This window comes from Gymnoscopelus microlampas (assembly GCF_963454915.1).
Source record: "Gymnoscopelus microlampas genome assembly, chromosome: 24".
NCBI lineage: Eukaryota > Metazoa > Chordata > Actinopteri > Myctophiformes > Myctophidae > Gymnoscopelus > Gymnoscopelus microlampas.
The window spans coordinates 33,061,215-33,088,778 of NC_139961.1; the positions used below are offsets into that span (position 1 = coordinate 33,061,215).

General features: G+C 40.0%; 1 protein-coding gene across 1 annotated transcript; it reads right to left on the bottom strand.

The window, feature by feature from the left end:
• Positions 1–1,663: 1,663 nt before the first annotated feature.
• Positions 1,664–27,468, bottom strand: acp2 (acid phosphatase 2, lysosomal). Its single transcript, XM_084051563.1, has 13 exons — positions 27,200–27,468; positions 20,603–20,698; positions 20,331–20,417; positions 19,718–19,778; positions 19,491–19,582; positions 17,924–18,022; positions 17,259–17,348; positions 13,323–13,406; positions 12,745–12,793; positions 10,739–10,827; positions 9,732–9,838; positions 8,574–8,752; positions 1,664–6,441 (listed from the first exon to the last, which is right to left on the bottom strand). Exons 1-13 carry the CDS (start codon positions 27,293–27,295, stop codon positions 6,290–6,292), a joined length of 1,281 nt encoding a protein of 426 aa, XP_083907689.1. The 5' UTR covers positions 27,296–27,468; the 3' UTR covers positions 1,664–6,289.
• Between the last annotated feature and the right edge of the window lie 96 nt (positions 27,469–27,564).

Genomic DNA, 27,564 nt, shown 5'->3' on the forward strand with positions numbered 1-27,564 from the left:
GGGGTGGAATATGTTCAAAACTATTACTTTTCAGGATTCAAATTCAAAAACATCAAAAGTAGCGGATCTACAAGCTCAAAAAGCGTCGCTTCGCACCGTGTTTTGAGCTTGAAGGATTAGAGTCACCGTCTGAATATTTTTTTTTCTGCCTTATTTGACAGTGACAGCAGTAGAGAGAAAGGAATGGCAGGAGAGAGTTAGAGAATTAGTCTGTCATGCAGCAACTTCAGAGAAAATCAGCAGAGAAAATGTTACATTGATATGGTACATATTCAAGCAGGTCTGTTACGACAGCACAATAGTTTTAGTAGGAGTGAGCTTTATTCTTTATTTTCTAAATATTTTCAGTGGGTGTATCTGTAGATTCAGTCATTCTGTCAGGGGGAGCGGCGTTTGCTGTGGATTTTCATCTTTTCACCTGCCAGCTCTTCCTTAAACCTCAAATGTCCTGCATGTTGAATCTTTAGTTTTGGTCTTTGTAAGGCGAGGAGCCTAATACATTTACATATTACACAAAGTGATTACATTTTTTTCATTACGCAATGAGTATTTTACATCAGTTAGTAATAATGAGTATTTTACATCAGTTAGTAGTAATGAGTATTTTACATAAGTAAGTTTAATGATGACAGCTGTCTTATTTTGGGAATCACATGATTGGTGACGCATTTGATTTTGATTCATTTCATTAGTTTCATGGCTGTTTTAGTTTTATATTGAGGCATTTAACTTTTTCTTAGTTTTTTTGAGTCACTTGAGTTTTTGTTTATGCCACGCTGGCATAGAAGATGTGAGTCAGAAGGAAATACTTAACCTTTTAGAATATAGATAGTGTAAATGTTCCCAACAGTGGTCTTGATCCACAATCTACTTAGTTAAGACATTTTATGGTGATAAATTAGTCTGCAGTTGTAGCATGCAGAGGTCTGAAATGAATTGCGATGCAGTCTTTGAACTGACCGTTTCATCGTATCCACAACGTCGCCTGGACAAGAGAAAAATAAATCTAAAAGCTTTCAGTTTCAATCAAAAATCAACCATAATTGAACGTGTTATGTCCATATCCTCATTCTGGCATGCTCTTCAGTGAAAGATTAGAGCCAGTGCAAACTTCAACAAAACATCTTATAGACTGAGGTTTGAACTCTCAACCTCAGTATTGTACTGCTAGCTTCCACAGCAGTGTGGATAACGGTAAAATAACCCCACAAAGCTCATTTGTCAGCTTCAATTTGATTATTTTCCTGTTCCAATTTTGTCTGCTCTTTTTTTCACTTTTAATTTAACTTGTTTATCATGTATCCTTTATGAGTACCTGTTGAGAAACAGGAGGAGAGTATTGTACTGCTAGCTTCCACAGCAGTGTGGATAACGATAAAATAAGATAAGATAGTAAGGTAAAATATGGTGAGAGAGAGAACTGATCAATCATCATGACCTGGATTTAAACCGGCAAAAGAAGAAAAGAAAGCACACACATCCACAATATAAATTGCCAGATGGACAGAAGGAGAATACTATTACTACAGAATATGAATACTAGAGAACTATAGTTCTGTTCACCTCTGGATTCAAACTAGTCAATGATTCAAACCCTCCACCTTCAATGCCCTGCAACAATTACAGAGAAGCCGTTTTACCATTTGCGGTAATCAGAGACAAATTTTGCATTCATTCAGCCTTTATTTAGTTCCAGAGAACGGATGTGTGTGCGTGCACTCAGACACATAACTAAAATGTGACAGAAATCTTTGTTTGTTTCCAACTTTGACAGTGTAACATCAGAGCTGATCAAACTTGACATGATCAGAGTTCAAATGCAACTTGACATAAGTTCAAAAGTTTCTAGTTGTCAATTATTGACAATAACTGTTTTTACATGCATGGTATTAAATTTGTCTCCACTAGGCTATATGGAACAACTTACACACCTTTCACAGTGACAATAAGAATATTTCAACCCATATGAACCCTGGGGTCCATATTTTGGGCATGTCAAAAAAATAAAAATAATTGCAAAAATAGCCAAACTACAACTAATTGAAGACCGCTGCAAGTATAATTGAAGACTGGAGCCGCTGTAAACAAACCCATATGATGTAATAGATAACTGTTGGTGTAGAATCATGTTCATAGAGCAACGACCAATAGGGAAACTCCAACACACAGCTGACTAATCATCATTCAGTGACTCAGTCAGTCAGAGATCTAGCCAAAAATGTTTACTCTTCACTGGGCCAGAAAAAGCAATCCCAATACTTGAAGAGTTCACTTCCTCTGGAGCAGTGTTCAGTGTTGACAGTTTGATAGTTTAGTCTTAGTCTAGTCTCAGTCGACTAAATATCAAAATCTTAGTCTTAAGTCTTAGTCAACAAAATTAAAATAACACTGCCAGTGTTCATTTTGACAGCAAATTCTGATTTAGTCTTAGTCTTAGAATAACACACCATTTAGTTTTAGTGCTATTTTAGTCATCTGAAATGATTTAGTCTTAGTCTAGTCTTAAGACAAAATCTTAGTCTTTTAGTCTTAGTCAACAAAATTAACACTGCTCTGGAGATCCAAGGTTTTCATATGACAGCACAGATATCAATGCGAGATCAATACTTAGTTGTTATTCTTAGTTACATATGTATTAATTAAAGGGTCTCGTTAAAAGGTTGTGCAATGTTTTAAGTTGTCAGCTTTTCAAATGGCAACAAACATTAAAAAAAACAAGTTTGATATATCAAAGGACTGAAAGGAACCTATAAAATACAGGTCAAAATAGCATTTTAAACGCAGTTTAAAAGATTGAAAAGAAAATATTAAGAATGCTGGATTTATTTTAAATACAATAAAAGTATTGCTAGAAAAATCAGAAGAGATTTTCTTTCCTCTAAATCAGTGGTTCTCAACCTTTTCGGACTCAGGGCCCACTTGGGAATCTGAAGTGTTTTGCGGCGTGGACAGGTGGGTCTGCATGCATTTTCAAAGCATGTTTATTTTAATGATCAACCAAATCTATTTTGTTTCGGCTTGGATCAATGGAACTAACATAGTATACTTTTAAGTTCATATTTATTGGTATAACAAAGAAAACTATTTTTTCAAGGTTTGAAAGAAAAAATACCATGAGTTTTTTATATTTATATATCTTTTTTTATATTAATGTTATATTATCTTAAAATCTTAGTGTTTTGCCAATTTCCATCCTCACCCCACCTGTGGGCCCTGGCCGGTTGAGAACCACTGCTCTAAATCACCCATTACAGCTGTATCCACAACATACCCACATACAGTACATGGCATGGTTTCTGTGTACAGCGTCATACTACCAGTTTACCGTTTTCTTTCCACACCCAACCTCCTGGCACATCTACACAGACATGAAATATTCAAAAACAAAAACATTTTGTTTCAACCACACGATTAATGTCTGTTTAAGGCAGTGGTTCTCAACCTTTTCAGGCCGCGACCCCCCAAAATAATCATATTTGAACTGGGGACCTCCCATCCTGATAAGCACTTGGAATGTAGGCGTTGCAGCATTACATTAAGTTTGACTCTGTTCCAAGGATATTGTGAAATATTGTGAAATTGTGAAAATAGACGATCTACAAGCTCACAACGCCAAGCGTTGCGAGACGTAAGCTTGTAGATCTGCTTTTAATTTTTTTGCCTCTTTCTTATATTATCTGAATTATTTTTTACCAGTTTTAGAATAGTTTGTTGATTAACTTTGATGCAGTAATGGTCTTTTTTTATTTTTAGGTATTTAAAAAGGTATTAAAAGTCCGTAAATTGTCACTTCACTGTCATCTGGGGACCCCCCAAAAATCATGAGGGGACCCTCCTGGGAGTCCCAACCCACAGGTTGAGAACCACTGGTTTAAGGCACTTGTGGTCATTCAAGTAATAACACGCCCGATACACAAACGTGCGTCAGTAACAACTGGACATAAATCCACATATATGTACACAAACTCACCAGCACACATCTACGTATAGATCCACAATTCCTTGGAGACCGACACCGGCCTCATTAAAGTTGCTGAAAGTGATATTTTGTGATAAAAAACAAATCATTTGTTTTTGTTTTGCTAAAAAGTTAAAGCTCTATATTCTGACAGTTATTATTGCTACAGTGTTTGTTACAGGGGTCTCTGCATCTCCCCAGCTCTTTAGTAAACTAAATATAACATTTCAGGTTGGGATAGCAATTTTATCCAATCAGAAGCGAGAACCTCACAAAGCTAATTTGTCAGCTTCAATTTTATAATGTTACTGTTCCAATTTTGTCTGCTCTTTGTTTATCATGTACCCTGTTCTCTCTCCTGATTGGATAACATTGGTATTTGTTGCTTATTAAAGAGCTGGAGAGCCGTTTCTGAACTACAAGAATATAGAGCTATTGAACACTTATTTTAACAAAAATAAATATGACTTACATCATCACTTTAGACGATGTAAGTATCTGCTCTCCAAACCGATTTACAACTGTAAAACATGACATGCGGTGTCATGTTATCATTATCTCCACCAGGCCAAAGGCAGGGCCAGGGATTATGTTTTTGCCCCAGTGTATGTGTGTATGTGTGTGTGTGTGTGTGTGTGTGTGTGTGTGTGTGTGTGTGTGTGTGTGTGTGTGTGTGTGTGTGTGTGTGTGTGTGTGTGTGTGTGTGTGTGTGTGTGTGTCTCGGTGGCTAATCTCGCGAACAACACCACCGATCAGCATCAGATTTTTTGTACATGCTGCCAGTAGGCCAAGGAACTAAATCATGGTGGCGCTATAAGTCTTGAATCGTAGATCATAGACTCAAAAACATGATTTTGTTCAAATTAAAAAATAATAACCTTGCTCTGTACAAACATAATTGACAAAAGGCCTTGTTTATCATACTCTGTCCCCACGTTGCCAAGTGCCGTTTCATACACGCACTCAACCTCAAAACGATGTCATCACATGCACCACACACAGACATAATGATGGAGGGAGGAAGGGTGTATCACCTTTCTAGAATTATTGTTACTTTTTCAGTGAGCGAAAGAGAACTATTTGGACCCACCCAGTCTACAGTAAGACTGAAAAACTATGGTCGGATTTTGATATTTTCGTTCTATCAAATAATGTAACTCTTGTCTAAATCAAAGTAATACATGGTCACAATGTGGTCATCATCTGTTCAACTATCATATTTAGTAGGCACTGATTTGAGAATCATGTGTCTGGTTTTGGCAACATCACACCTGAGAGTGGAAATTGGTTCTTGAATTGCTCTCGCTTCAGAGAAGGTTGAATTTACAAGCAGTCTGGTCTCACGTAGCCAGACGATCAGAGATCTCCATCTACTGAAAATGTTTTAATGTAAGGACTTGTGGAGAACTGTGAGGAAAACCAACACATCTACGGCCACTGCTTTGAAAACCAACCCTGATACCCTCCCAATATGAAGGACCGGCCTTAAGTCTTTGCATTGGTACTGCAATGCTGTTATTTTATTCCAAGACTCTACCTTCATGACCCTCGACCTCCATTAATCCTGACTCTTTATCGTCAGGATTCCAACAGCACTTTCTCAACACTACATCTTTCTTTGGCTTCTGCTACCAGTTACCTTGAACCAAACTTCAAACAACACGGGTTAGATATCTCGGTTTAAGTCTGGTCCTGGTCTTAGACAACAAGTATTTTTCATGTTACATTTCCAAATAGTTTCCATCCAGATTTAGGACGTTCATTCATTTAGATGTCAGACGTATCGGAGAGAGATCTGTGATCATCTGGCTGAGTACAAGCAGCCAAGCTCGACATTAAGTGAATAGATGAAGAAAATATTCAGACAATTTTTAACTGAATTTGTTTGTATGAAATATATGGCGCTGTGTGTTGCCCATCCGAGTTCTGGTCCAAGCGCTGGTCCCACCCATGGCATCTCTCTGCTGTGATGACATCAATATCTAAAGAATTGATTCAATTTTCAAAGTTTTTTATTTTATGTTTTAAAAAAGGCGCATATTACTGAAATCCTTACTTGAATTTTTTCCTTCAATCTTTTTTTTTCTTTTTTTCTCCCAGACGCGACCGATGCAGAAGCTTTCCAGATCAATGCTGGGAGACCCGACTCCTCTTGGGTCCCAACCCACAATTTGGGGAAATCAGCACAAGAAAGGAGCGAGGGGGGGGGGGGTCACACTCCAGAGGTCAAAGATCAGAGTTTCTAAAGTTCAAGGCCTCGTCGCTGCTGCTGCTGCTGCTGTCCCCGGAGGCGTGGCATAAACCTCGATGTGGGAGGAGCTTGCATGTCTGTCAGGAGTTAAACTCCTCCCCCGCTTCCTGGTTGTCGACGTGGTGGTAACCACGGCTGCCAAGGGGCTCCACCTGCCGGTGGAGTAGGATGAAGAGGAGGACGACGAGGAGGAAGAGGATGCAGCCCGACACCGCTAGACCAATGATCACCTCTGAGAGACAGAGAGAGGGAGACAGAGAGAGGGGGAGACAGAGCAGAGAGAGACAGACGCAAGATAACATAAGTTTGATCAACTTTTTCTTTTTTTTCTCCACACATTAATGCCCTACTTTGTCATACAAGACAAAGTCACATGAAAGGAGTGAAAATTGGCAATGTACAAGTTCACAATGTGTCTCATCACAACGCATTGTGAACTCATAGATCTGCTATTTTACCTACAGTATGTGTGGCAGTATAGGGTACATTATCATGGTTCATGTATTTGTCATTTACATGCTTGCACTTGAAACAAAAATGATTTTGTGATAAAATGGTAAAAAAAAAATCTACTCGGTCTGTGTCTCAGAGGAGGGCTGTGAACAGTTCAGAGTCCTGTCTACCAGTGACATCATCAATGGGGAATCCAAGCTAATAGAAACTGCAGGCTTTCTATTCCTGGAAAGTTGCAATGCAATAAAAGAAGCCATTGTTCTCGTGTTATTAATACAAATCTAAATAAAAAAAATTAAATCTTGTTGCAAAAAAAAAATCATGCCCAACGATGATGTCCTGGTAGACGGGTTTCTGGACTGTCCACAGCCCTCCTATGAGACACAGACCAAGTAGAAAAAAATGGCACCATTTTATCATGAGTATTAGTGAGGACCAATTATATGAAGACAGGTTGAAAATCGGTTTAGTCGTCCTTTAAGTGCAGTGTATTAAAACCGAACAGCATATTAAAAACAGTGGCATCCAGCATTTATCAAAACAAGATAACATGGCATTATCTATTCTACTGTATAGTATTACTGTCAATGTACGGTAACTAATAAAATCTCAAGATGTCTATGAAGGTTTTGCCAACAATGGGATTGGCATAATTTCTTCCATATCCTCACCAGCCAGAGCCTACTTTTGTTTTTTGTTGTTTTTATAGCCTGGAATCCAGACTGATTCACTCCATTCAGCGGATTGTCTGGATTCCATGTTTTTGTTTTATGTAAATGTTTTACTGTACTGTAGCACTTTGAGATTTGCTTCAAATATAAAGTGCACTATAAATGAAATGTATTATTATTATTATTATTATTATTATTATAGCAATTGGTCATGCCATGGTGTAAAATGAGCTAACCCTGAATAAGAGCACGAATGCACTGAACAAAGCATTGCTGCCAAGTTGAACCACTAGCGACCCCTTTTGGAATTACTGCACATTACAGCCACTGTTTCTCAATGGAAAGCCTCAATGCCAATTTATCAAGTCAAATTATGTTTTATCATCTTGGGTAAACTGTCTGCTTTTCTAAGTTAAGGTGTATCTGCCATCTAGCACCCCTAGTTCTGCCAGCTATTGAGAAACAATAAAAAAAAAAAAACAGATACAAATGCAACAGAGAGAAAGACTATACCCTTATCTGTTTGAGTGATCTCATCTGTATGTGCTGCTACTGTAGATTCAAGGTGATTAACTGTCACGTAAATATACAATACAGCTGATAGAAACGTTGCAAGCAGTGAAATTCTTGTGCTCCAACTTTGAAAGAGATAGAGATTGTGTGTGTGTGTAGTTGCTAGGGCTGGGAGTTTAGGCATGTACAGTTGGAAATGACAGCGGTTAATCGTAACATTACATCATACTTAAAGAAATAACTTTGCAGTGCACACCATGAGCCTTGGACACACCAAATGCATCACTGAGTTGTACTTATGTGTTGTGCAACTGCCATGGATACTTGAAGCTAGCCGTCTCACTACAGACAGAGCCTACAATGCGAACAGCAGTCTGATAAAAATTAAGCAAGCAGTGATCTGTCTTTCAGGAAATGTTTTCTACTGCCTTGTGGTTTTCTACCGTAGTTGTCTCTTTATCAGCTATGGTTGCAGAGCAAGGCTTTTCCTTTATGTAAAAACCAAGCCATTAAAAAGGAAAGTGAAACTTAAGAGGGGTTTGTATGTAGAATACAAATCAGCCGTTCCTCCTTATTGTGCCCTTTGTTTTGAAGTTAATTTAATAGATTTTGTGGCAGCTTTCTATCCAGCAGAAATATGGCTCCAGGACAAGTAGACTGGCTCAACAGCCATCAGCTATTTTCATGTACACAACACACTCCCATCCCTAGTGTGTGTGTTTCTCACCATTGTCTCCAATAAAGTTGGAAGGTACTTGGCACTCCTTGGCCCAGTCGTCCGGTATGAAGGAACGTGTAATTCTGACAAAGTCCTCCAGGGGACAGTCAGCGTCGCAGCCTGGGAGAGCCAGCGGGTAGGCAGCCGCTTTGCTGTCATTACGATAGAACATGGACACCGACGCATTGCTGGTAGAACAAGGCAGAAACAGAGAGTCCAACAGGCGGGTATAATGAGTCAAATGAATGGAGAACAAATCATCTTAACGCCTATAAATGCATGTTTCCTGTGAGCTTGAATGATTCCCTGCGTGCAGATAGACGTGTTCTTGTCAGTGTGTCAAATCTATATCTATGTGGGTCTGCATTTGTGCATTATTCTGTGCTGTATTATCATGTACAGTACGGTATGTTTGTATTTCCACACCTAGTGTCCAATAAAAATGAGGGTTAAAAGAACCATATACTTTGTTGTTCAACAAACAGTGGAAATAGCCCATCTACAAGCTCACAATGTGTCGCATTGCGATGCGTGTGAGATTGTCAGCATTTTTTTTTGCTTTGACTATTCTTGACAATATAATGACATGCCAAAATAGGGATGCCAGGTTTAAAGTGGTTAACATTTGACTGTTTATGTGCGTGGTTGTGTGCATGTTAGGCCTGACCTCGACTATTTGAATAGTCGGCTAATCAGTCAAGGGGTGTCTGAGTCGACTACCACTCTCTTAGTCAAATTATGATTATTATTTTTTATTATTCGACTGAGAGATTGGCCTAGTTTGTTATATTAATTAACTAATAGTTTACCAAAATACATCATGATTTATTGGGAGAAACCAAGCAGCAAGTACTGTATATGTTATATAATCAGACATTAAGCACCCCTACAGCCCAAATGGAATGTTCCTCCATTGCATAACATCTTTTTTGTATGATTCGACTGAGATATTGGCAGTTGAATCAAACTGATCCGACTGCCAATCTCAGTCGAATCATGCCACAAAATGCTTTTATTTTTATTTTTTTGGTGTTGCATTAGTCGACTATTAGTCGACTATAGGCAACTATTGGCCAATCAGATTCGACTATAGAAACCCTTAGTCGGGGACAGGCCTAGTGCATGTACAGTATTTTGTGGTGTACTGTATGTGTGTGTGTATGTTACCCATTGTCATCCCTGTAGAGCTCAATAATGTGACAGGAGGCGTACGGCGGTTGTCTGCCATTGAACACACTCAGACTGGCCTGGAGGGCTGCTACTGTGGTGTCGTGCTGAGAAGCATACAGTTCAGTACAGTACGTTAGTCAAATTACACCACTGCAGTTCCACATTTTGATTAGATTATACTTACTTGACATTAGGTTCTAAAAGGAAACACATGACATAGACATGCTTCTCAAAAAGGAAGAACATCAAGGATCCTGCCTTGGTCTCGGACAAACAAAACAAAGAATAGGCATTATATAAAAAGTTGATAGACAATAGAAATGAATAACTGTTTGTAGCATAAATTAAATTAATTTTAACATATGACCATGCTATTCTGTAACCTTTTCTAAAAGCCATGATTTGACCTTTTTCTTAAAAAGATGTTGACTGCTAATGCTCTTCATTGTCTGGGGTTTGCTGCTCCACCATATCTAAAGGAGCGTCCAGGATGCAGATACAGTTAGTTTTAGTTTCTATTTAGTTTTTCAGTTTAGTGTTTGATTTCAGTTTGTTTTTAGTTTGTTTTATGAGAGCATAGGTAGTGTTATTTTTAGGAATTGTCTAGTTTTTATTTTGGTTTTAGTCTAGTTTTAGTTTTTCAGGTAATATGAGGAAAGCCTCGATTTACAGGAGCTGAAAAAGGTAGGATGAAAGAATGACTGACATGATGGTGGAAAACCTAAATGAAGATAATTTTACATGCAATTCTATTTAGTTTTACTTTTAGTTCGACTTAGTTTTGCATTGTTTATTTTAGTGTCAGTCTATAAAAGGTCTATAATAACCCTGGTTACTGTACAAGCCCATATGCAACTAGCTGTTGTATCTGTAGGTGTAGTAATAATACAGCTACTGCATCATGATTACCGTTATTACAGGATTACAGAATCCTATTCAGATTATTGTCTTCAATAGCTATAGTAACAGTAGTACCATAATCATCATCATCACTATAATCTCACCGCAGAGAGCATCATCATCTTGAGACGCTGTTTTGAGTCTGGGGCAGCCATCTTGGAGAGGTTTTTCACTATCTCTCCTAACAGGACACCTTAGAGAGAGAGAGAGACGGTAAAGAGGAACAGAGACAGACAGAAAATAAGAGATGGTCATAGAAAGACAAATACAACAAACCCCGAGTTGTTTGGGTAACAGGTGACAGATTCCATACAAGGAACTTTGGTCAATGCCTGATTTATACTTGGTTGCGTGTACGCACCAAAAATAGCAGATGCAATTCTATTTAGTTTTAATAGAATTGCTCACATCGCTCACATCGTGCCATGTTGCGACATGTTATTTTCTGTGCAGGACACATCTGAGCGCAACTAAGTATAACTCAAGCTTAAAGTTGCCGTGACAGACCAACATATGATTCTTTTTATTGATATATTTTTTAATCCGACAACTTTGCAACCCTTTTTCACCCGGTGGCAATTATCTAAGTGATCCTGGGCGCTACACTCCCCCCGCCAGCCTAGGGAGCCCAGAGCCGAGCTCATGCCTCCTTCAATGCATGAGAGCCAACTGACCTTCTTGTCACCTGACAGGGGAGAGTTTCAACATATGATTCTTAATGCAGTCACCACAGTACATAAGGCCATACATGATTCATATCAGTGCCTTGTACATTGCAGATCATGCATTCAGAAAAACTGCACATACCGTATGACTCGTGGTTGTGATTTTTCGATAGTAGGTGTCATTAACAGAATGAATGAGGATCGCAGTGTAGGAGTGAGTACAGATATAAACATGACCCACATCAGTTCAGCTCAAACCAGTGTTTTGACATGAGTAGGCTTTCTTATGCCAGTGGGTGGCTAGGTTTGTCAATAAATCTGACGGGTGGATTTCACACATTTTAACACATGTTCAGTCCTCTGTATAGGTGTGTGTGTGTGGGTTACCTATAGCCTGTATATGATGTGCAAAACTGCCTGGTGGTACTTGGAGGCCCCTCCAGTATTTGTAGTGTTTTTCATGTGTTTAATGTTTCCCAGTCCTAACCTGCAGTGCGACACATTGATTCCACAGATACCACAGACCAATTTTGACAAAAGAAAGGGGCCTTTCGAATCCACTGTGGTGCATCCGGCTTTGTAAAGCGTCTCTATATGAACACAATTGGCCCGTGTTCAGGGAAGGGAAGCCGGGCGGGGAGGGTGATATTTGTCACTACACATAGGGGTACTCAGCAGGGAGTGTTCGGCGGGAGGAGCAGGACATAGACTCTACGTCCTCCCGGTAGGGGCTCCTCACAGGCAGGTGAGCCAGTAGGGTACAACAGCAGTGACAACACATGAATGTGTGTGGGGAGGAATGAATTGTCATAACGATTAAATTGGGGAGAAAATCGGTGAAAAGGGTATATTTTGAGGGCGGAGTTCAAAATGTCAAGCTCCTCTTGAAATAGTATTAGGCTTAAAATGCCCTATGATCCCATCGCCTGTAGGGACAGTGACTGGCTAGATGGTTGTCAAATGTAGTCTCTGATGTTTTGGATTACTTACATACTTTGCTGTGCTCGGTTTCACTTCCATTTACTACACCATTGTGAGACTCAGCCTAGTCTGTCTGGTGGCCATAGTGACCTGACGTTCGATTTAAAACCACAACCTTAAACTCATCATGGTGAGAGAGAATGAGCGGTGGAAAAATACAAAAAGCGGGAAGTAAAACTGGCAGACCACATGAACCACATGAACTCTAGCATCCCTATTTTGGGCATGTCATAACAGGTGAACATTCTGCAAAAATAGCAGATCTACAAGCTCACAACACGTCAGAACGCAACACTTTGTGAGCTCGTAGATTCGCTATTTTTTGATTTGAGGTGGAGGGGGAAAAGGGAGGGGACCACGTATATAGACCCCTGGGGGACCAGGTCAACTAAGTTTATAGGTTTTAAGTGGTTAATGAGGTGCATTTACTGTAGATGTTCCACACACAGCCTGCAGTGACCTACCTCCCTGCAGCCTGCTCTTCTCTTGTGCTTTGTAGACTCCAAACATGACCTGATGAAATGGGGAAACATATTCTCGCGTTACCATCTTAGCCTCACTTTTTAAAAAGACAAGTGGAAAAAATAAATACAAAACACACTCAGTGTATGAATAACTGTGTCGGTAACTAAGACTGGGCATTAGTAAGTACTGGGAGCTGACGGTAGGTGTTGCGCTTCACCTCAGCAATCCATCTCCCAGGGGTCTAGTGCATTGATAGACACACTCGTTGCTCGGCTGATACCAACAATAAACCACTCCGAACTACTTACTTATTTACTAATTTATCACACATCATAGTAGAATAAAATATGTATTTGGCCGCAGACACCCATTTGAAAAGATGTTATGCCGGAGACCGCCATAAGAGAATATTTTTCAAAAATTGCAGATACTTTTGAACAGCCGGAAAAAATGAAATAGAGCTTAAGTGTTTAAACTGTTTATTTTGCTGGGGAACCCCCTCAAGGACCCCCAGACCCCACTTTGAGAACCATGTGATGGCCTACGTGATGACCTCTGTGAACTCTCGTATCCTTACCTGAAAGCCAAAGTCTTTCAGTATCCTCAACGTCTCCATGACATCAGGAGTCACCCAATCAGGAGCCGTCAGGTTGTGACGCGACTGCGCGCGCGCACACACACACACACACACACACACGAAAGTTAGAATTATTCAAAAAGTTAAAAGAAAACTCACAACGTGTAAATTCTTAGATATTTTTTTTCTTCTTCTTTTTCTTTTTTCTTAAAATGTTACGATGCGATCAATCTGGGAACTCATTTTGTGATTTTTTTTTTTTTTTTTTCAATATCTGTCTTGGAAGATGAACATATTATGTTGAACCTTTACAGAACGTTCTCGGTTTACTTTCACCTCAAATGATGTTCTCATGCGATGTTGCTAAATTCCTCTGCCTTGGCCCTAGACAGAAAGTCTGCCTTCCTCCATATAACACCTGGTAGGTATCTGTACAACTTCAACTGGATGAAACTAGCTGTTTGGATCTAAACCAGGGGATCTGTAACCTTTGTCATTACAACCATTTGAGAGATGAGTATTATATTGTGTTTGAATGTAAGCATAAGGAATTATAGAGACATGTATTTATTTGTTCTTATTCAGATCAAGCGTAGATAGACAGGAAACCATAGGCAAAAAGGAGGTTGGATTCAAAGTCGGGTCCTCGCACTCACAAGGAGTATGATCTGTGCACTAACTGGCTGAGCCACCTGGCACCCTATGTAATATGTTTTAACATGCTGTTGCCGTCTCTGGGCAGAATGCTTAATGCATATTATTTAGTAGGCAGTAAATGCGGCGAAACACACCCACCGAGAGCAAGCAGGTCTACTAACTAACATTAACACTTGCATAAAAGAAAACACAAAATCAGGTCAGGCTGGTCTGACCTGAACACACATGATCTGATCAGGTGGGTCTATGTTAACAAAAAACATCAACCTTGGGCCCAAGCTTTCACCCAGCTCTGGGTGACATATCCTGGCTGGGGTTCTATTTTTGATTTAACTGTGTGCTACTTAAAACCCCTAAATACTTCATTGTACATCAATAGCGAAAATGGCTATATTTGCTATTGATGAATTTATGTACAAGCTCACAATGCGTCGTAGAATGGCTTTTCCCACCAATTTATTGTCCATTTTCACCTATTATGACATGCCCAGAATAAGAATGCCAGGATTTATGTGGCTAAGTACTTAAGCATGGTTAATAACAAATATAAACCATAAAGGGTTTTTCCCCACTACAGTGTTGAGTTCCCTTCCACTTGGAAACTTATACCCAGGCGATTTACTGTAGGCACAGTAAGGCTCAGGTAAGGCTCACGCCTTACCTGAGTGAAGCGGTGCCTTCCTTCAGCCATGGGCAGATGTTTGTGTATTTGATATAAAGGCTATCACCTCTTGACTCAGGGCCGATAGACAGCCTCTATACATCCTGCATGTTGCCTCTGACGGCTGTCTGGTGAATGTCTCAAGACTTTTATGAGTGTCTGTGTGTATTCTCTGATCTTTTGTGATTAGGTGTGTGTCTGGCTGTCTACCCATTCAGAAACTAACAGAAACTAACCCTAACTAAAAAAAAACGACTTTTCTGTCCAGGTGGAAGAACAACGCACCACCACCTGCAGTACCGCATTGGGGGAAAAAGAAGAGGCACCTGTTGCTGGTTCATAATTCCATGGAATTATGACAGCGTCTGCCTTTTTCCTACCAGGATCTGACACTTTTGGCATGAAATAACTTTTAAAGGGTCCATCCATGTGATTTGTATGGGATTGTAATCGCTGAAATTTAACAACATGCTTGGTTCATCAATAACATCAAACAGAGGATGGCCTAGATCAGGAATAAACTCCCCACAATAATAGAGTAGCCTACTGGACTGGACAGCTGTCCTGCGAACACTAACCATCCTCCAACATCCTGCTGTGTGGAGAGACTTTTCTCCGCAACAAACAGAATACAGAAAGCGTCTGAGAGAGATCACCTTGACTTGATACTTTTCTCATTTGAAAAAGAACTAGAGGCTATTTGGATTGTATTAGCCTGTTATTATTTTAGTGTTTTTTTTTGTCTTGCGTTGCCCTGTGTAATTTGTATTGCCTGTTATGTTGATTCATCTTGTAACGTAAGTCATATCAAAGTAGGGTGACGCCGGTGACCAATGACCATGTATTCATCGCAAAGCCTATTGTAATTTCTAAGCAAAAAGGTGTAAAAACATAAATAAATAATAGACCGGCTATTATTATTTCAGGTTATTTCAAGAAGTTATTCAACTCTCTCCAACTGTCTTTCAATCGCACATCATTTGCGGCATGCGCGACTGACAGATTGCACTACCTGCCCCCCATGGTAGGCCCCCTAAGGGGGGCTCCATGGGGGGCCTACCATGACATTTCCAGGCCTCCCCCACAAAGACATTGTGCGTTTGCCACTGCTTATACCCCTACGAACAATGAACTCATTAAGGAAGTATGCTGGAACAACATTCTCTGGATTTTACACTGACATGTAACCAATGTGGTGTCATTACACTAACGGCTATATAGTATATATAATATATTGGCCAGTGTTCACTCATGGAGAGATAGACAGTGTTTGATTAGATTAGCATGTTATTTAGATTTTAGATAGATGCTAGGTTCACTTTTTACCTGGTATCATATAGTTTGTGTAGATTATTTTGAAAGTATATTGTTAAGACTGATCTTGGTTTACCTGTGTTTAACTTTCTTATTGTGAAGTCCCTCTGAATAAGAGTGTCTTCTAAATGCCTAATGTGTAAATGTTTAATTGTAGATAGTGTTCATCAAGGTAAAGAATATGTATTGATAAAGTTTAACAATGGCTATAAGGTCATTGGAGTACCACTTCAAAAGACAAACTCTTCAGAATCATACGATTTCTAAAAATATATAAAACATATAAAACACAAAATCCATTCCATATAGATCCCAATGCTATGTTGACTCTCTCAGTGCCACACAACGAGATATCCCAAGTTTTTTCTGAATGCCCTCAGTGCCAAGAATGAAAAATCCAGAGTTTTTATTTTATTTATTTATTTTATTTTTTTGGAAAAAAATGTTCAGAGCCCAAGATATCATTATCTGAAGATTTGCAGCTCCATCCACTCCTTGTTTAACTTATAACTGAAAAAGGCTGTAAATTGCTGGCACAGTATGAACATATTTTTTTATTTCATTGGCAGTGAGAGAGTTAAGAGCAAGTAACTATTTCATCTAAATAATAATAATTTAAAAAGATACAGCTTATAGGACAGGATGGGTTCAATTCCATTTAAAACTGCAGGTGTGTACTGTAGGAAGCTAAATGTGATCCTCTGTGTCAAGATAAACTGTGCATTTATTTAAGGAACATTGAAGCAGTGAAACCTGATGAAAACCTTTTAAAGAAAGACGTTCAGTCGGTTTCTTTCACTTCCTTGTTTTGAAAGTGCTACGCTCCGGCTTTCATCAAGCAGATGTCTGGCAGTCTACAACTACAATATATGGTTGCCGTCTGGGCAAAACCTTCAATCTCCATATATATATAATATTTGTTAGTAATGTAAATATCCAATCTAAAATCTCACAATGCGTTAAGATGTGATGAATTGTGAGCTTGCAGATCTGCTATTTTCAACATTTAAGAAAATGTTTGCCTATAATGACATCATGCCAAAAAAGCAAATGGTTAAGTCTTTCTGTGGGTTTTATGACCAATTTAACCAAGGAAAAGTATTAACAAGTGCATGTCACTAAATAATAACATTGGATCGATTGGAACACAGGTTTTTTTAATAGATTTTCTGGAAAATAACTGTTTTGAATATACAAGGTTTCCACCGGACAGCAATTATATGTGCATGTCTTCACATACAGACACATTGTTGTACGTTTTGTGTGTCTCTCCAAGTGTGCGGTGCACAAATGTGTGTCCTCACCTCACAGAAGAGTGTGTCATACACACTCCACACTGACTCCACGGTAGCATTTTTCAGCCCTGTGTTATTCTTCACCATCTCTATGAAGTCCTGAGAAAAGGGACAATGTTAACTTAAACAGGATGCGAGCACCGCTCAAGTTTCTTATAGTCATTTGTTACCGTGTGCTCAGTCTAGAAAATTGACTAAGTAAAGTTTAAACTGACATCTGCATCTGGGTGTTTTGTGTGGACACACCAAGGAAAACACTGCCAACCATGAACCAGTACATACAGTCCTTTCCTTCCCTTCACTATCCCTATTTTACATTCTCAGAAACATCCAATAGGCACATCCAATATTTATTTTGTTGGCACAGGCAGCATACTGAGCAACGTATGTATGCTGCCCTTGCCATCTACTGTATACTGTACAAAAGTGCCTGAATGACAGTTCTGTGAGTGCTGGTAATCCCTCAGTGTAATAAGGACACCATACTGGGTAAAAAACAGCAACAACACACCAGTAGAAATATAGAAACCAAAGAGAACAGTAGTAATAAAGGCTTGTAACTTTTGCTTCAGCTCAAAGGCTGATCCTATCATTAAAAAAGAAAAAATAAATAGATTAAAGGGACATTTTCCATTGTCTTATAGTGTGTGTGTACAATCATTGGAGAGGAGAACCTTGTAGGTGTTGGTCATATTGAGGAACTCCTCACTGTGTTCCGTTTCATTCATCAGCTGCTTGTAGCGGGGACACTTTCCCATCGGGAAGGACAGCAACTGGAGAGAGACGATGAGAGACGCTTACAGATGATGACAGAGACAAATGGACAGAGAGACCCAGAGAGAGAGCTATACAGAGAGTAGTACCTTTAGCCAAAAGAAGTGATAGTCGAATATTTTCCAAATGTGTTTGCATACATACATCTGTAGAACATATCTTCACGGGTTACCATGCTGTGAATTAAGCAATAATAGACAAGAGGGAGTGCTATACCGTGTGATAGTCAGCTGACTGGTACACTAGAGTCGTAGCACAAGACCAAGTGCTGTAGTCACTCGTCGGGGGGGGGGGGGGGGGGGGAGCCCGGACAAGTTTTGTCAACGGGGGGGGGGGGGGGGTTCAGTACGGTGCCCACCGGACAGTTTGGGGGGGGGGGGGGGGGGGGGCGAGAAAAAAAGGACGCTCTGCTTCTAAATTCCGCCGATTTTCGCCGTTTTTTTTTCTCAGGCTGTTAGATAAAGCCCCCAAGGTTGGTGCCCTGTGCTGCTGCGCTGATTTTATCCGCCAGATTGGGACGTTCACGGCATATTTTGCACCATTACGGTGCGTTCATCATCGGTGACGAGTGCCTCTAACAGCCGCTGCTGGCTGCGTGCACGGCGAGGCAATGCGAGGCGACGCGAGTCATATCTCTACCCCTGTGCCTAATGGCTGTACATGGGGCCGACGGGTGCTTTAGAGTGATTGTGTGAGTGTGGCTTCAGGAAGTAAATTCCTAGCCTCGATCTCTAGGCTTTTAGTTTTTAGTTTTGCTAAAAAATAAAAGCTTGGAAATTCCTGTCCCAGCTGTTGGTGCGCAAAAGCGCCTCGCGTCGCCTGATGTGGTGCGCATTTTTTATTTTGGGTGCGCATGCGCACCTGCGCACCAGTTATGTGCACCCCTGGCTATATACATAGTATGCCGACCAAGATGATTCTTTTTTTAATCGTATACCCTCTACTAACCATTTCATTCGGTGGCCACGCGCGAGCTTATATACGTGGGAGGGAATAATATTGTATACCCTCCGAAAAAACCTAGAACACACCACTGGAAGAAAGGGAGTACCACTGCCTATCAAACTGTTAACGGCAGATCCGGTGCATCACAGAAGCTCTGATGAAGATGCACTCTTCATTGAAACTGTACATACTGCACCTTGTCCAATAGTATTGCCCTTCCTCAAGTGTATTATTGCAACTATACCACAGTTAATAATTGATATTTATCATTATAAAGCGATGGGAACTAAAACTGCTGTTACCACAGTTGGTGGCTGTTGCGAGGTTACAGTTAAGGTAAACAGCAAGGCGGATGTGTTTACTTTGGAGTGCTGTTATCTGGAGACATTGGCAGTGGCGCTCATTAGAAATCACTCTCAGCCAACTAATCGTGGTATAATTTACAATAATGAAAGATAGAACATTTGCAACACTATTGACAACACTATTGACAAAGTCAATACAGGCACACGCACACCCTACCCTCTCTTGGTCTTGTGGTACTGTGTGTACAGGTATTGGCTGCCACTTCAAGTCCGGATTGAAGACCTGGCCGCCGCTGGGCGGATACAGTCCTAGGAGATTATGATAATAAATATACAATTAAAAAGAGGCCTACAAAATGAGGATGTAACAGTGAGACAAACAAAGTTACAAAAGAAGAGATTGGCGAGGAGAGAGATGATGAAAGAAGTGATTAGGGTTCAGACCTGCCAGGTTGGACTCTGCGCTCATCAGGGTCCGATCGTAGTCTGTACTACGAACTGAAATCTGCGGAGGGAAACAATTCATTGGATGAGTTTTGAACTTTACAGATGCAACAAACTGTAGCACTCACTTCCTGTTACAGTCTGCACTACTGCTTGTACCCAGATTTTGAGAAAAAGGAAAAAGGAGATTATAAATATTATCTACAGCCACACACAAACAAAAGGATTTGCCATTGTTTGCATTTTCTCCAAAGTCATTCAAATGATACTGTAGATACCGGAATCATTTTTGTCAATGTTGGCTGAACATGATTGTGTGATTAATAAGTTATGGACATTGGAATTGTCTCTGTAAATCAACCTTTTCTCCAGGGGCTAGCTATTTCAAGCGTACAGCTGTCAAATAAATCTGCACTTTAAAATGCATTAAAATCCAATGACAATGTAACTTTGACAACAAAAGAAAACTGCTGGTATAAAAATACTGTTACTTAAGGCCAAACCCTAGGTAACCCTGTGTTTTGGTGCATTGCAGTGTCATGCTGGAGAGTGGAAACGAGACAATAGGAAAGGAAAGAAGACAACAGTGAGAAAGGACAAGTGCGTGTCATACCTCATGTCGATCGTAGGCTGCACTGAGGAAACCATTGTAGCGCGTTCGGAGAAACTGGCCGAGATCTAAGTGCTGCCTCATCCCCTCCTACGCATATAGGACACAAAACACACAGAGAGGAAATTAACAAAAGAAACAAAAGAAAAGGAATTGACCGTAGTCAGATCTGTCAATGCTTGCCTGTAAATCAATAGAAATGAGTTGGGGTGGGGTGGGGTTGGGGCGCGGCGGGGCATTTTGCATGCGGATGCTCGCCTGTCTTGTTTCTGTACCTGAGACAGTTGTCCGAATCCTTGAGGCCAGGCACTCTCTTGGTGTTCGTCAGTGGGGTAGGCTTTGACTGGTGACCTGTCACCATGACGGAACAACTAGGGAGTGAAACAGAGAATAATTTTTAGTGTCAAGAAAAGAAGCAAAATGGCTGGCGATACAGTATGGGCAAAATCAAATATCACAATATTTGTTGATAAAATACTTGTCGATAGTACTACATGGTGCATTATAGCGCCTTTATACCAAAGTGTTTTACAATGTGCATTATATGCACCAATTCACACATGGATGACAGATGAAACCATGCAAGGCAGCAACCTCCTGCCCTGTTAAATGTCTTGCTCAAGGACATTTCAACACTAAACCAGGGGAAGCCGGAGATTGAACCGGGAAAGCTTCCGATTCCCAATCGGCCACACTACAGTACCTCCTGAACCACTACAGCCACTGCCTTGCCGATACTGTGACAACATTGTGGGCATGACTATTGGTGCTTTCAATATAATATCAATAAAACTGCCCAGGCCGTGACATAAAATAATAGGACAACATTAATTATAAAAAAAATACGACATTAGAGAGAAAAGGATAGAGAATATATAACTAGATTGATTACAAAAAAGGTAGCACTTTAAACAAACATCCTATTAATTAGCAGTTACTTATAAGATGCTTATTAACTTGATTATTTCTTAATAAGGCTATTTCTTAATAAGGCTATATGATTGTTCATAATAGCATTGTTAACACACTGTTAGACCGTAATAAGCATTGATTAATAGTTAATAAAACGGGCTTAGTGAGGGGCAGTGAAAGCGTTCAACCTAAAGCCTAGTTTTGCTCATCCACACCACAGAGTGTCATAAAATACTAGCCTGGTAAACCACCCGGTCGCGGAATTCAATTTCATTTACAGCTGCATGAACATTAAATTGAATTCCGCGACCGGGTGGTTTACCAGGCTGATAAAATACTGGTGGGACAGTAAACATCAAGTGTTTGTCAAACTGACAGCTTTTTTGATCGATTGAATACTTTATTAGTCAGAAATGTAAACAGCACGACTCGAGGTACAGTCAAATATTAAGGCTAAAATGATAACACAAACAAGTCCTGGGGACTTGTTTCCATTGCGGTCATATGTATTCAATTCAACATAGCATAAAAATAACACAATAATACATGTCATCAACAAATACAAAACGCTATACTACCAATGTACAAAGGAGAAAAGGGAAAAACATCAGCAGTTGATGACACCTCTTTTCTATGGGAAATTGCATTTACTGTGCCTCCCCTAAGCTAAGGAGTGCCCTGTTTACAACTGGCAAATTGGCAAATCTATTAACACGTCAGCTTTCTAAAGAAAAACACTAGTAGTGTGTCATAACCCTAAGAAGACACCTCAGATGTTGGAGTAATATTAAAATTTGTTTTAAATTGTTTGTTGTTAACTAATAACAACTGGAATGTGATTAACTGAAAAACATCCTCATCTCCTCAAGGAGAAACATCCTTCAAAGTCCAGTGAGAGGGTTTCTGTTTAGAGCGTCTTCTTCACAAGGGCTTTATATTCACACAGAGTTAGTTTGAGTGGGAGAGTTCAGTCAGGGCAACCAACATAAGAGACAACATTCTTCCAATAGACAAAAACAGACTCATCCAAGCAGAAGAATCTCACACCAGTCTTAACCCATTCAATCCAGGAACGCATCTGTGTCATTTTAAGATTTCTTTGGCTATTCAAAAATAGCAGATCTACAAGCTAATGAAGCTATGAAGCTTGTAGATCTGCTATTTTTGAAAAATCTTGAAAATCTGTGCAAATCTTTGAATATATATTTTTAAAGCGAAACATTTGTAACTCAAATATTTGCTTCATGGGGGTCCCTGGAACAAAACATTTTGAGACAAAACAGTAACAGTATGTTGCTATATCAGTGGTGCTCCAATTTTTCCATGTCAAGGACCCCCAAAATTATATGTATTTGGCCGCGGACACCCATCTCAAAATATGTTGTTCCAGGGACCGCCCAGCAGCACAGATCGGAGTTAAAAATGTTCCCTTTAAAACATATATATAAGATTTGCACAAATGTTCCACGATTTAAAAAAGAAATAGCAGATCTACAAGCTCTACAGATCTACATGAGCTTGTATATCTGCTATTTTTGAATAGCCAAAGAAATCTTAAAATGACACAGATGTGTTTCGGGTCTTAATGGATTAAACCAGGGGTCTTCAACAGGGGGTCCGGGACCCCTAGGGGGTCCTCAGAGTTACTACAGGGGGTCCGCCAAATCTTTGTGTGATATGATTTTTTTTACCTTAACCACTTGAACCCTAGCATCCCTTTTCTGAGGGGAACTTTAACCAAAAATAGCCGATCTACAAGCTCACAACGCCTCGCAGCGCGCGAGGCGTTGTGAGCTTGTAGATCGGCTATTTTTGGCAAAGAGCTATCGGTGTTGTAGAGGGAAAAAAGAGCAGACCACGTAAACAAAATAAACTTTAATCTGAAACACAATTTTATACAATATAGAGGGGGTCCCTGCTTCATCTCTCTCTCAGCTAGGGGGTCCTTGGCCTGAAAACGTTGAAGACCCCTGGATTAAACTGCATTAAATGCAACTGGGCCCAGACCTTGACCTGTCCCACTGTTAGTGATTGGGGAACTTCACTGTTTTGTTCACACAACTACTATGGACTAAAAACAATGTTTCTGCCCAATTCAAATACTGTTAGTGTGTCTGCAGAGTCAGACTGCTATTGACTATCAATTAAACAGGTTAAGCTACTGTCACGACATGACAAGTATTCTGTGTTCCGCTCCGTGCAGATGTTAAATTATCTGGAATAACATGCAAATGTTATTATCCATTTAAAGCACCTAGCCTTACATTGCACAATGTTCCATTTATATAGCCAGCTGATAGCCTAAAGACAGATAGCCAATAGAGATCTTAGTACACACAGTACAGTAGGTCATAGTTTAAGAATCGTAATAACAGGGCTGCTTTCAGGAAACCTCACTCTGATAATCATCTCTATATCCGCACCAGTGTTCCTGACTGCAAACGTTCTTAGAAGATGAACTCTCTTACCTTTTATAATGTTTTGTTTTACGGTTCCTGGAAAATTAACCAATATATTGGGGGGGGGGGGGGGGGGGGGTATGAAAGCCAGTTAACCACTTGAACCCTATCATCCCTATTCTGTGCATCATTATAGGCAAACAATCAGCGAAAATAGATGAACATTCAGCAAAAATAGCTGATCTACAAGCTCATGACGTGTGAGCTTGTAGATCGGCTATTTGTGACAAATACATTTGGTGTAGAAGGAAACCGGAGGGGACACTGGTCAAAGTAGTGTATAGGGTTTAAGTGGTTAATGCAGCCTGTGAGCCTTTTTGAAAAGTCTTCAGAGAGAAAAAAGCCCTTGGCTGTCACATTATCTATTCTACAGTACACTGTCCCCCACAAGGAAAGGATTCCTGGCGTTAATCGCTGATTCAGCGCCCGCCTTGACAAAGGTTGTTAACCACCTAATGTCCACGGGCCTCCTCGGGTCACACGAGACCATGAGATGAATCTCACACCTAGTTGCAAAGCATTCTCCACCAACCAGTAGATCAAATCAAGGCTCTTTGCGATGTGATTGTTGTCGTGCCGAGGGTAAATAATTTGGCATGTTGTGTCTCGAGAGCTAAACAAGACACAAAGTTGGTCAAAACCAGGGCCATGTAAAGAAGAACGGAAGCGCTGTACCCCTGGCATGTGTAAATGACGCATCTGGGAGGCAAACTGGAGCCGGAAGTTCGACGGAATGCATTGAAGTCGATGACAGACAGATGGACGAACAATATTTTTTTAATGATTGCGTCCTTTGTAAAAAAAATATTTTCAGGAAAATGTTTTCTGATCTCTTGTTTTTCGATGTGCACATTACATAATCCCAAGGAATACCTGGACTTGTCTCATGGCACACTGTTTGAGAACAACTGACATTGACCAATTGGTCCGAATTTGCCTCGGATCCTGTTAACTCCTTTACCCTGTTCCTCTGTTGTATAATGTTATGTAATGAGGTGAAAGTATGTCAGGAAATAATAATCCAGGTTTTTCATCTGACGCTAGCAAATAGTTCCCTCTTTCACACCCGGATAGTGTGCATTCTATAACCAACACACTAAACAGACGTCAAGTGGGTGACCTCATCACCATATGTGATCATTAGTGCCCTGGTGATAATCAGCTGTATCCTCATGCAAAAGAATAAATAAAGTGACTGTGTCCACCTGTCTGGATTCTCCAACAGCTAAATTGAACTAATCAATTTTTCCACAATGATATTATTTAAAAAATAGCAGATCACCAAGCTCACAACTTGAGCTTGTTGAACTTCTATTTTCAAATAGCTAAAGTATAAAATGAGGTTAAAGTGATTAAACAGTAAAGTACCTGGATTTTGCTGGGGACCCCCTGGAACCCCCTCAATGGCCATTGGTGGTCCCCAGACCCCACTTTGAGAACAAGTGTGGAAACCATGCAAGGCACCAACCCGCTCATCGGTAGCAGTTAGGTGTTCAGTCTTCAGTGTCTTGCTCAAGGACACGTCGACACTAACCAAGGAGGAGCCGGGATCAAACCGGGAAACTTCTGCTTCCCTCTACCCCCTGAGCCAGTGCCCCCCCCCCCCCCCCCCCCCCCACTATACTATACTATACAATACTAAATTAACAATTTCCGTCTTGTCACCAAGTGACCCACTTAACACGTGTTGCCTGATGTGACCCTGTTGAAACAAGTTCAACCAAGGAGGATTCCAGGAGGATTTCCATTAGGCTGTTCTGACCCTCCTGACTCAAAGCTTCACGTCTGTATTTGAGACGTGTGGGTGATATTATTTTGTTAAAATAAGTGTTAAATAGCTCTATATTCCCATAGTAATCATTGCTATATACTACAGTGTTTCTTCAAGGGTCTCCCCTCTCCAGCTCTTGTGTAAACAGAAAGTACATTTTCAGGTTGGAATACCAATTTCATCCAATGAGAGAGAAGTCAATGATCCACAGGATACAGGATAAACTAGTGAAATTGGAAGTGATGAAACAAGAAAATGAGCAGACAAAGTTGGAATTGGAACAGTATAAAATGAAAGCTGACTAAAAAGCTGGAGAGACGATTGTGTAACCTAGCTGTTACACAATCTAGTGTATAGCAAAGTATAGCATTACTATCAGAATATAGATTAAACTTTTTAACAACAAAAACACGTTTTAACCCAAAAATATCAGCACCTTTAACACTGAAGTCCTCACTCAAAAATAACTGTGAGTGAACTTCAAGTTAATTCAAGGCAAATTAATGAGGGAGGTACACTGTATTTGTACACTGGAAGTGTTTTATTTTCAATTTCTATGTGAACAGCATCCACTTGCACCAGTTGTGTTGTACAATGCTGGTTCAATATGAGGACGGTAAAACAGTGGTTCTCAATCTTTTCAGACCGCGACCCCCAAAATAATCATATTTGACCTAGGGACTCCCAACCCTGACAAGCATGTAGGAATTGGGCCATTCAATTTAGTTTCACTTGGTTCCACAGATAATTGTGAAAATAGCAAATCTACAAGCTCACAATGCTGCACGTTACGAGGCGTTGTGAGCCTGTAGATCAGCTATTTTCACAAATGTAGCCTCTTTCTTATATGATTTGACAATTTGGCCAATGTTTGACCAGTTTTTATTATTATTAGTAGTAGTAGTTTAGTATGTTGATTATTTTTGATGCAGTAATGGTCTTTTTTCATTATTTTACATTTTTAAATTGTCTTTTTTTTTTAATGTAAATTGTCACTTCCCTACCCACAGGTTGAGAACCACTGCATTAAAACACATACACAGTTTAAAAGTTATGTGAACTCCAATAACCATAACCTCAAGCCAACTACAAGTCATTTGCACTAAACAAGTTATTTTGGCAGGAATAAAGCCATGTTTGTCTCGGGACTAATTTTGTTCCAAAACAAACATGGCTTTATTATGACACTGTCAGCACATAAGACAGTGACAGCCACCTAATAGTCAGGTGACTGTTAGACCATCACCAGAAGCTATGCAGGCTGCCCTTCCTCATCCTTCTCATTACAACAAGTAGCCTCCATTTACATCAATATGCTGTATTTTGTTAGCTCAAGACTATCATAGATGTATTTGATCGATTTTGACATACTAAAGTAAAGGTCAGACTAGATTAAATACATCTATGATAGGCTTGACTATCATAGATGTATTTTACCGAGTCTGACTTTTACTTTGGTAGATATATAATAATGTCAAAATACATCTATGATAGTCTTGATGCAAGGCTAGATCCAATGCTAGTGTTTTGTCAGCATGTGCCATATGTGAGAAGTAGCCTATCGATGTAACCACTCAAGCCCTATTTTATATTTTTAGAATTTAGAAATGTTTAGAAACAAATCCGGGAAAAAATAAAGAAACATTTTAAAAAAAGAAAAAAGTACACATTTTGGTAGGTCAGAGTGAAAGAGGTTAAGAAGAAAAGTGTAACTTAACCTTTTTACTCACCACTGTCACGTAAGATAACGTTCTGTCTGCAGACACTGCGGGGTCCCACACACAACCCAAGCCCACCAGCAGGAGATATGCCGCGTTGGACAACATTGTTGCGTGTTGTCTAGCTCGACAAGACCTCTAACCATACACATACATACACACACAACTTACAGCGAAGAACCACAGGCAGTTACAGTGAAAACACAGTAAAAACATAAGACAATCTACAGTAAACAGCTATTGTTTGAGTGAGCAGCTCACGCGCCAGCTTCCTCCTTAGTCCTTTCGGGGGACTGTGTTGTCATCGGTGTTGCCAGATTGTCCGAGAGAAATAAGCAACCAGGTCTATAAAAACAAGCCCAAAATAAGCCACATGA

Excerpts from the sequence above, each read along its gene's own strand:
- acp2 (XM_084051563.1), bottom strand. The coding sequence starts at position 27,295 with ATGTTGTCCAACGCGGCATATCTCCTGCTGGTGGGCTTGGGTTGTGTG. Across the intron at positions 19,779-20,330 it reads CAGCCTACGATCGACATGAG|ATTTCAGTTCGTAGTACAGA; the intron begins GTATGACACGCA and ends TTCCCTCCGCAG. Across the intron at positions 6,442-8,573 it reads CAACTTTATTGGAGACAATG|AGGTGATCATTGGTCTAGCG; the intron begins GTGAGAAACACA and ends TCTGTCTCTCAG.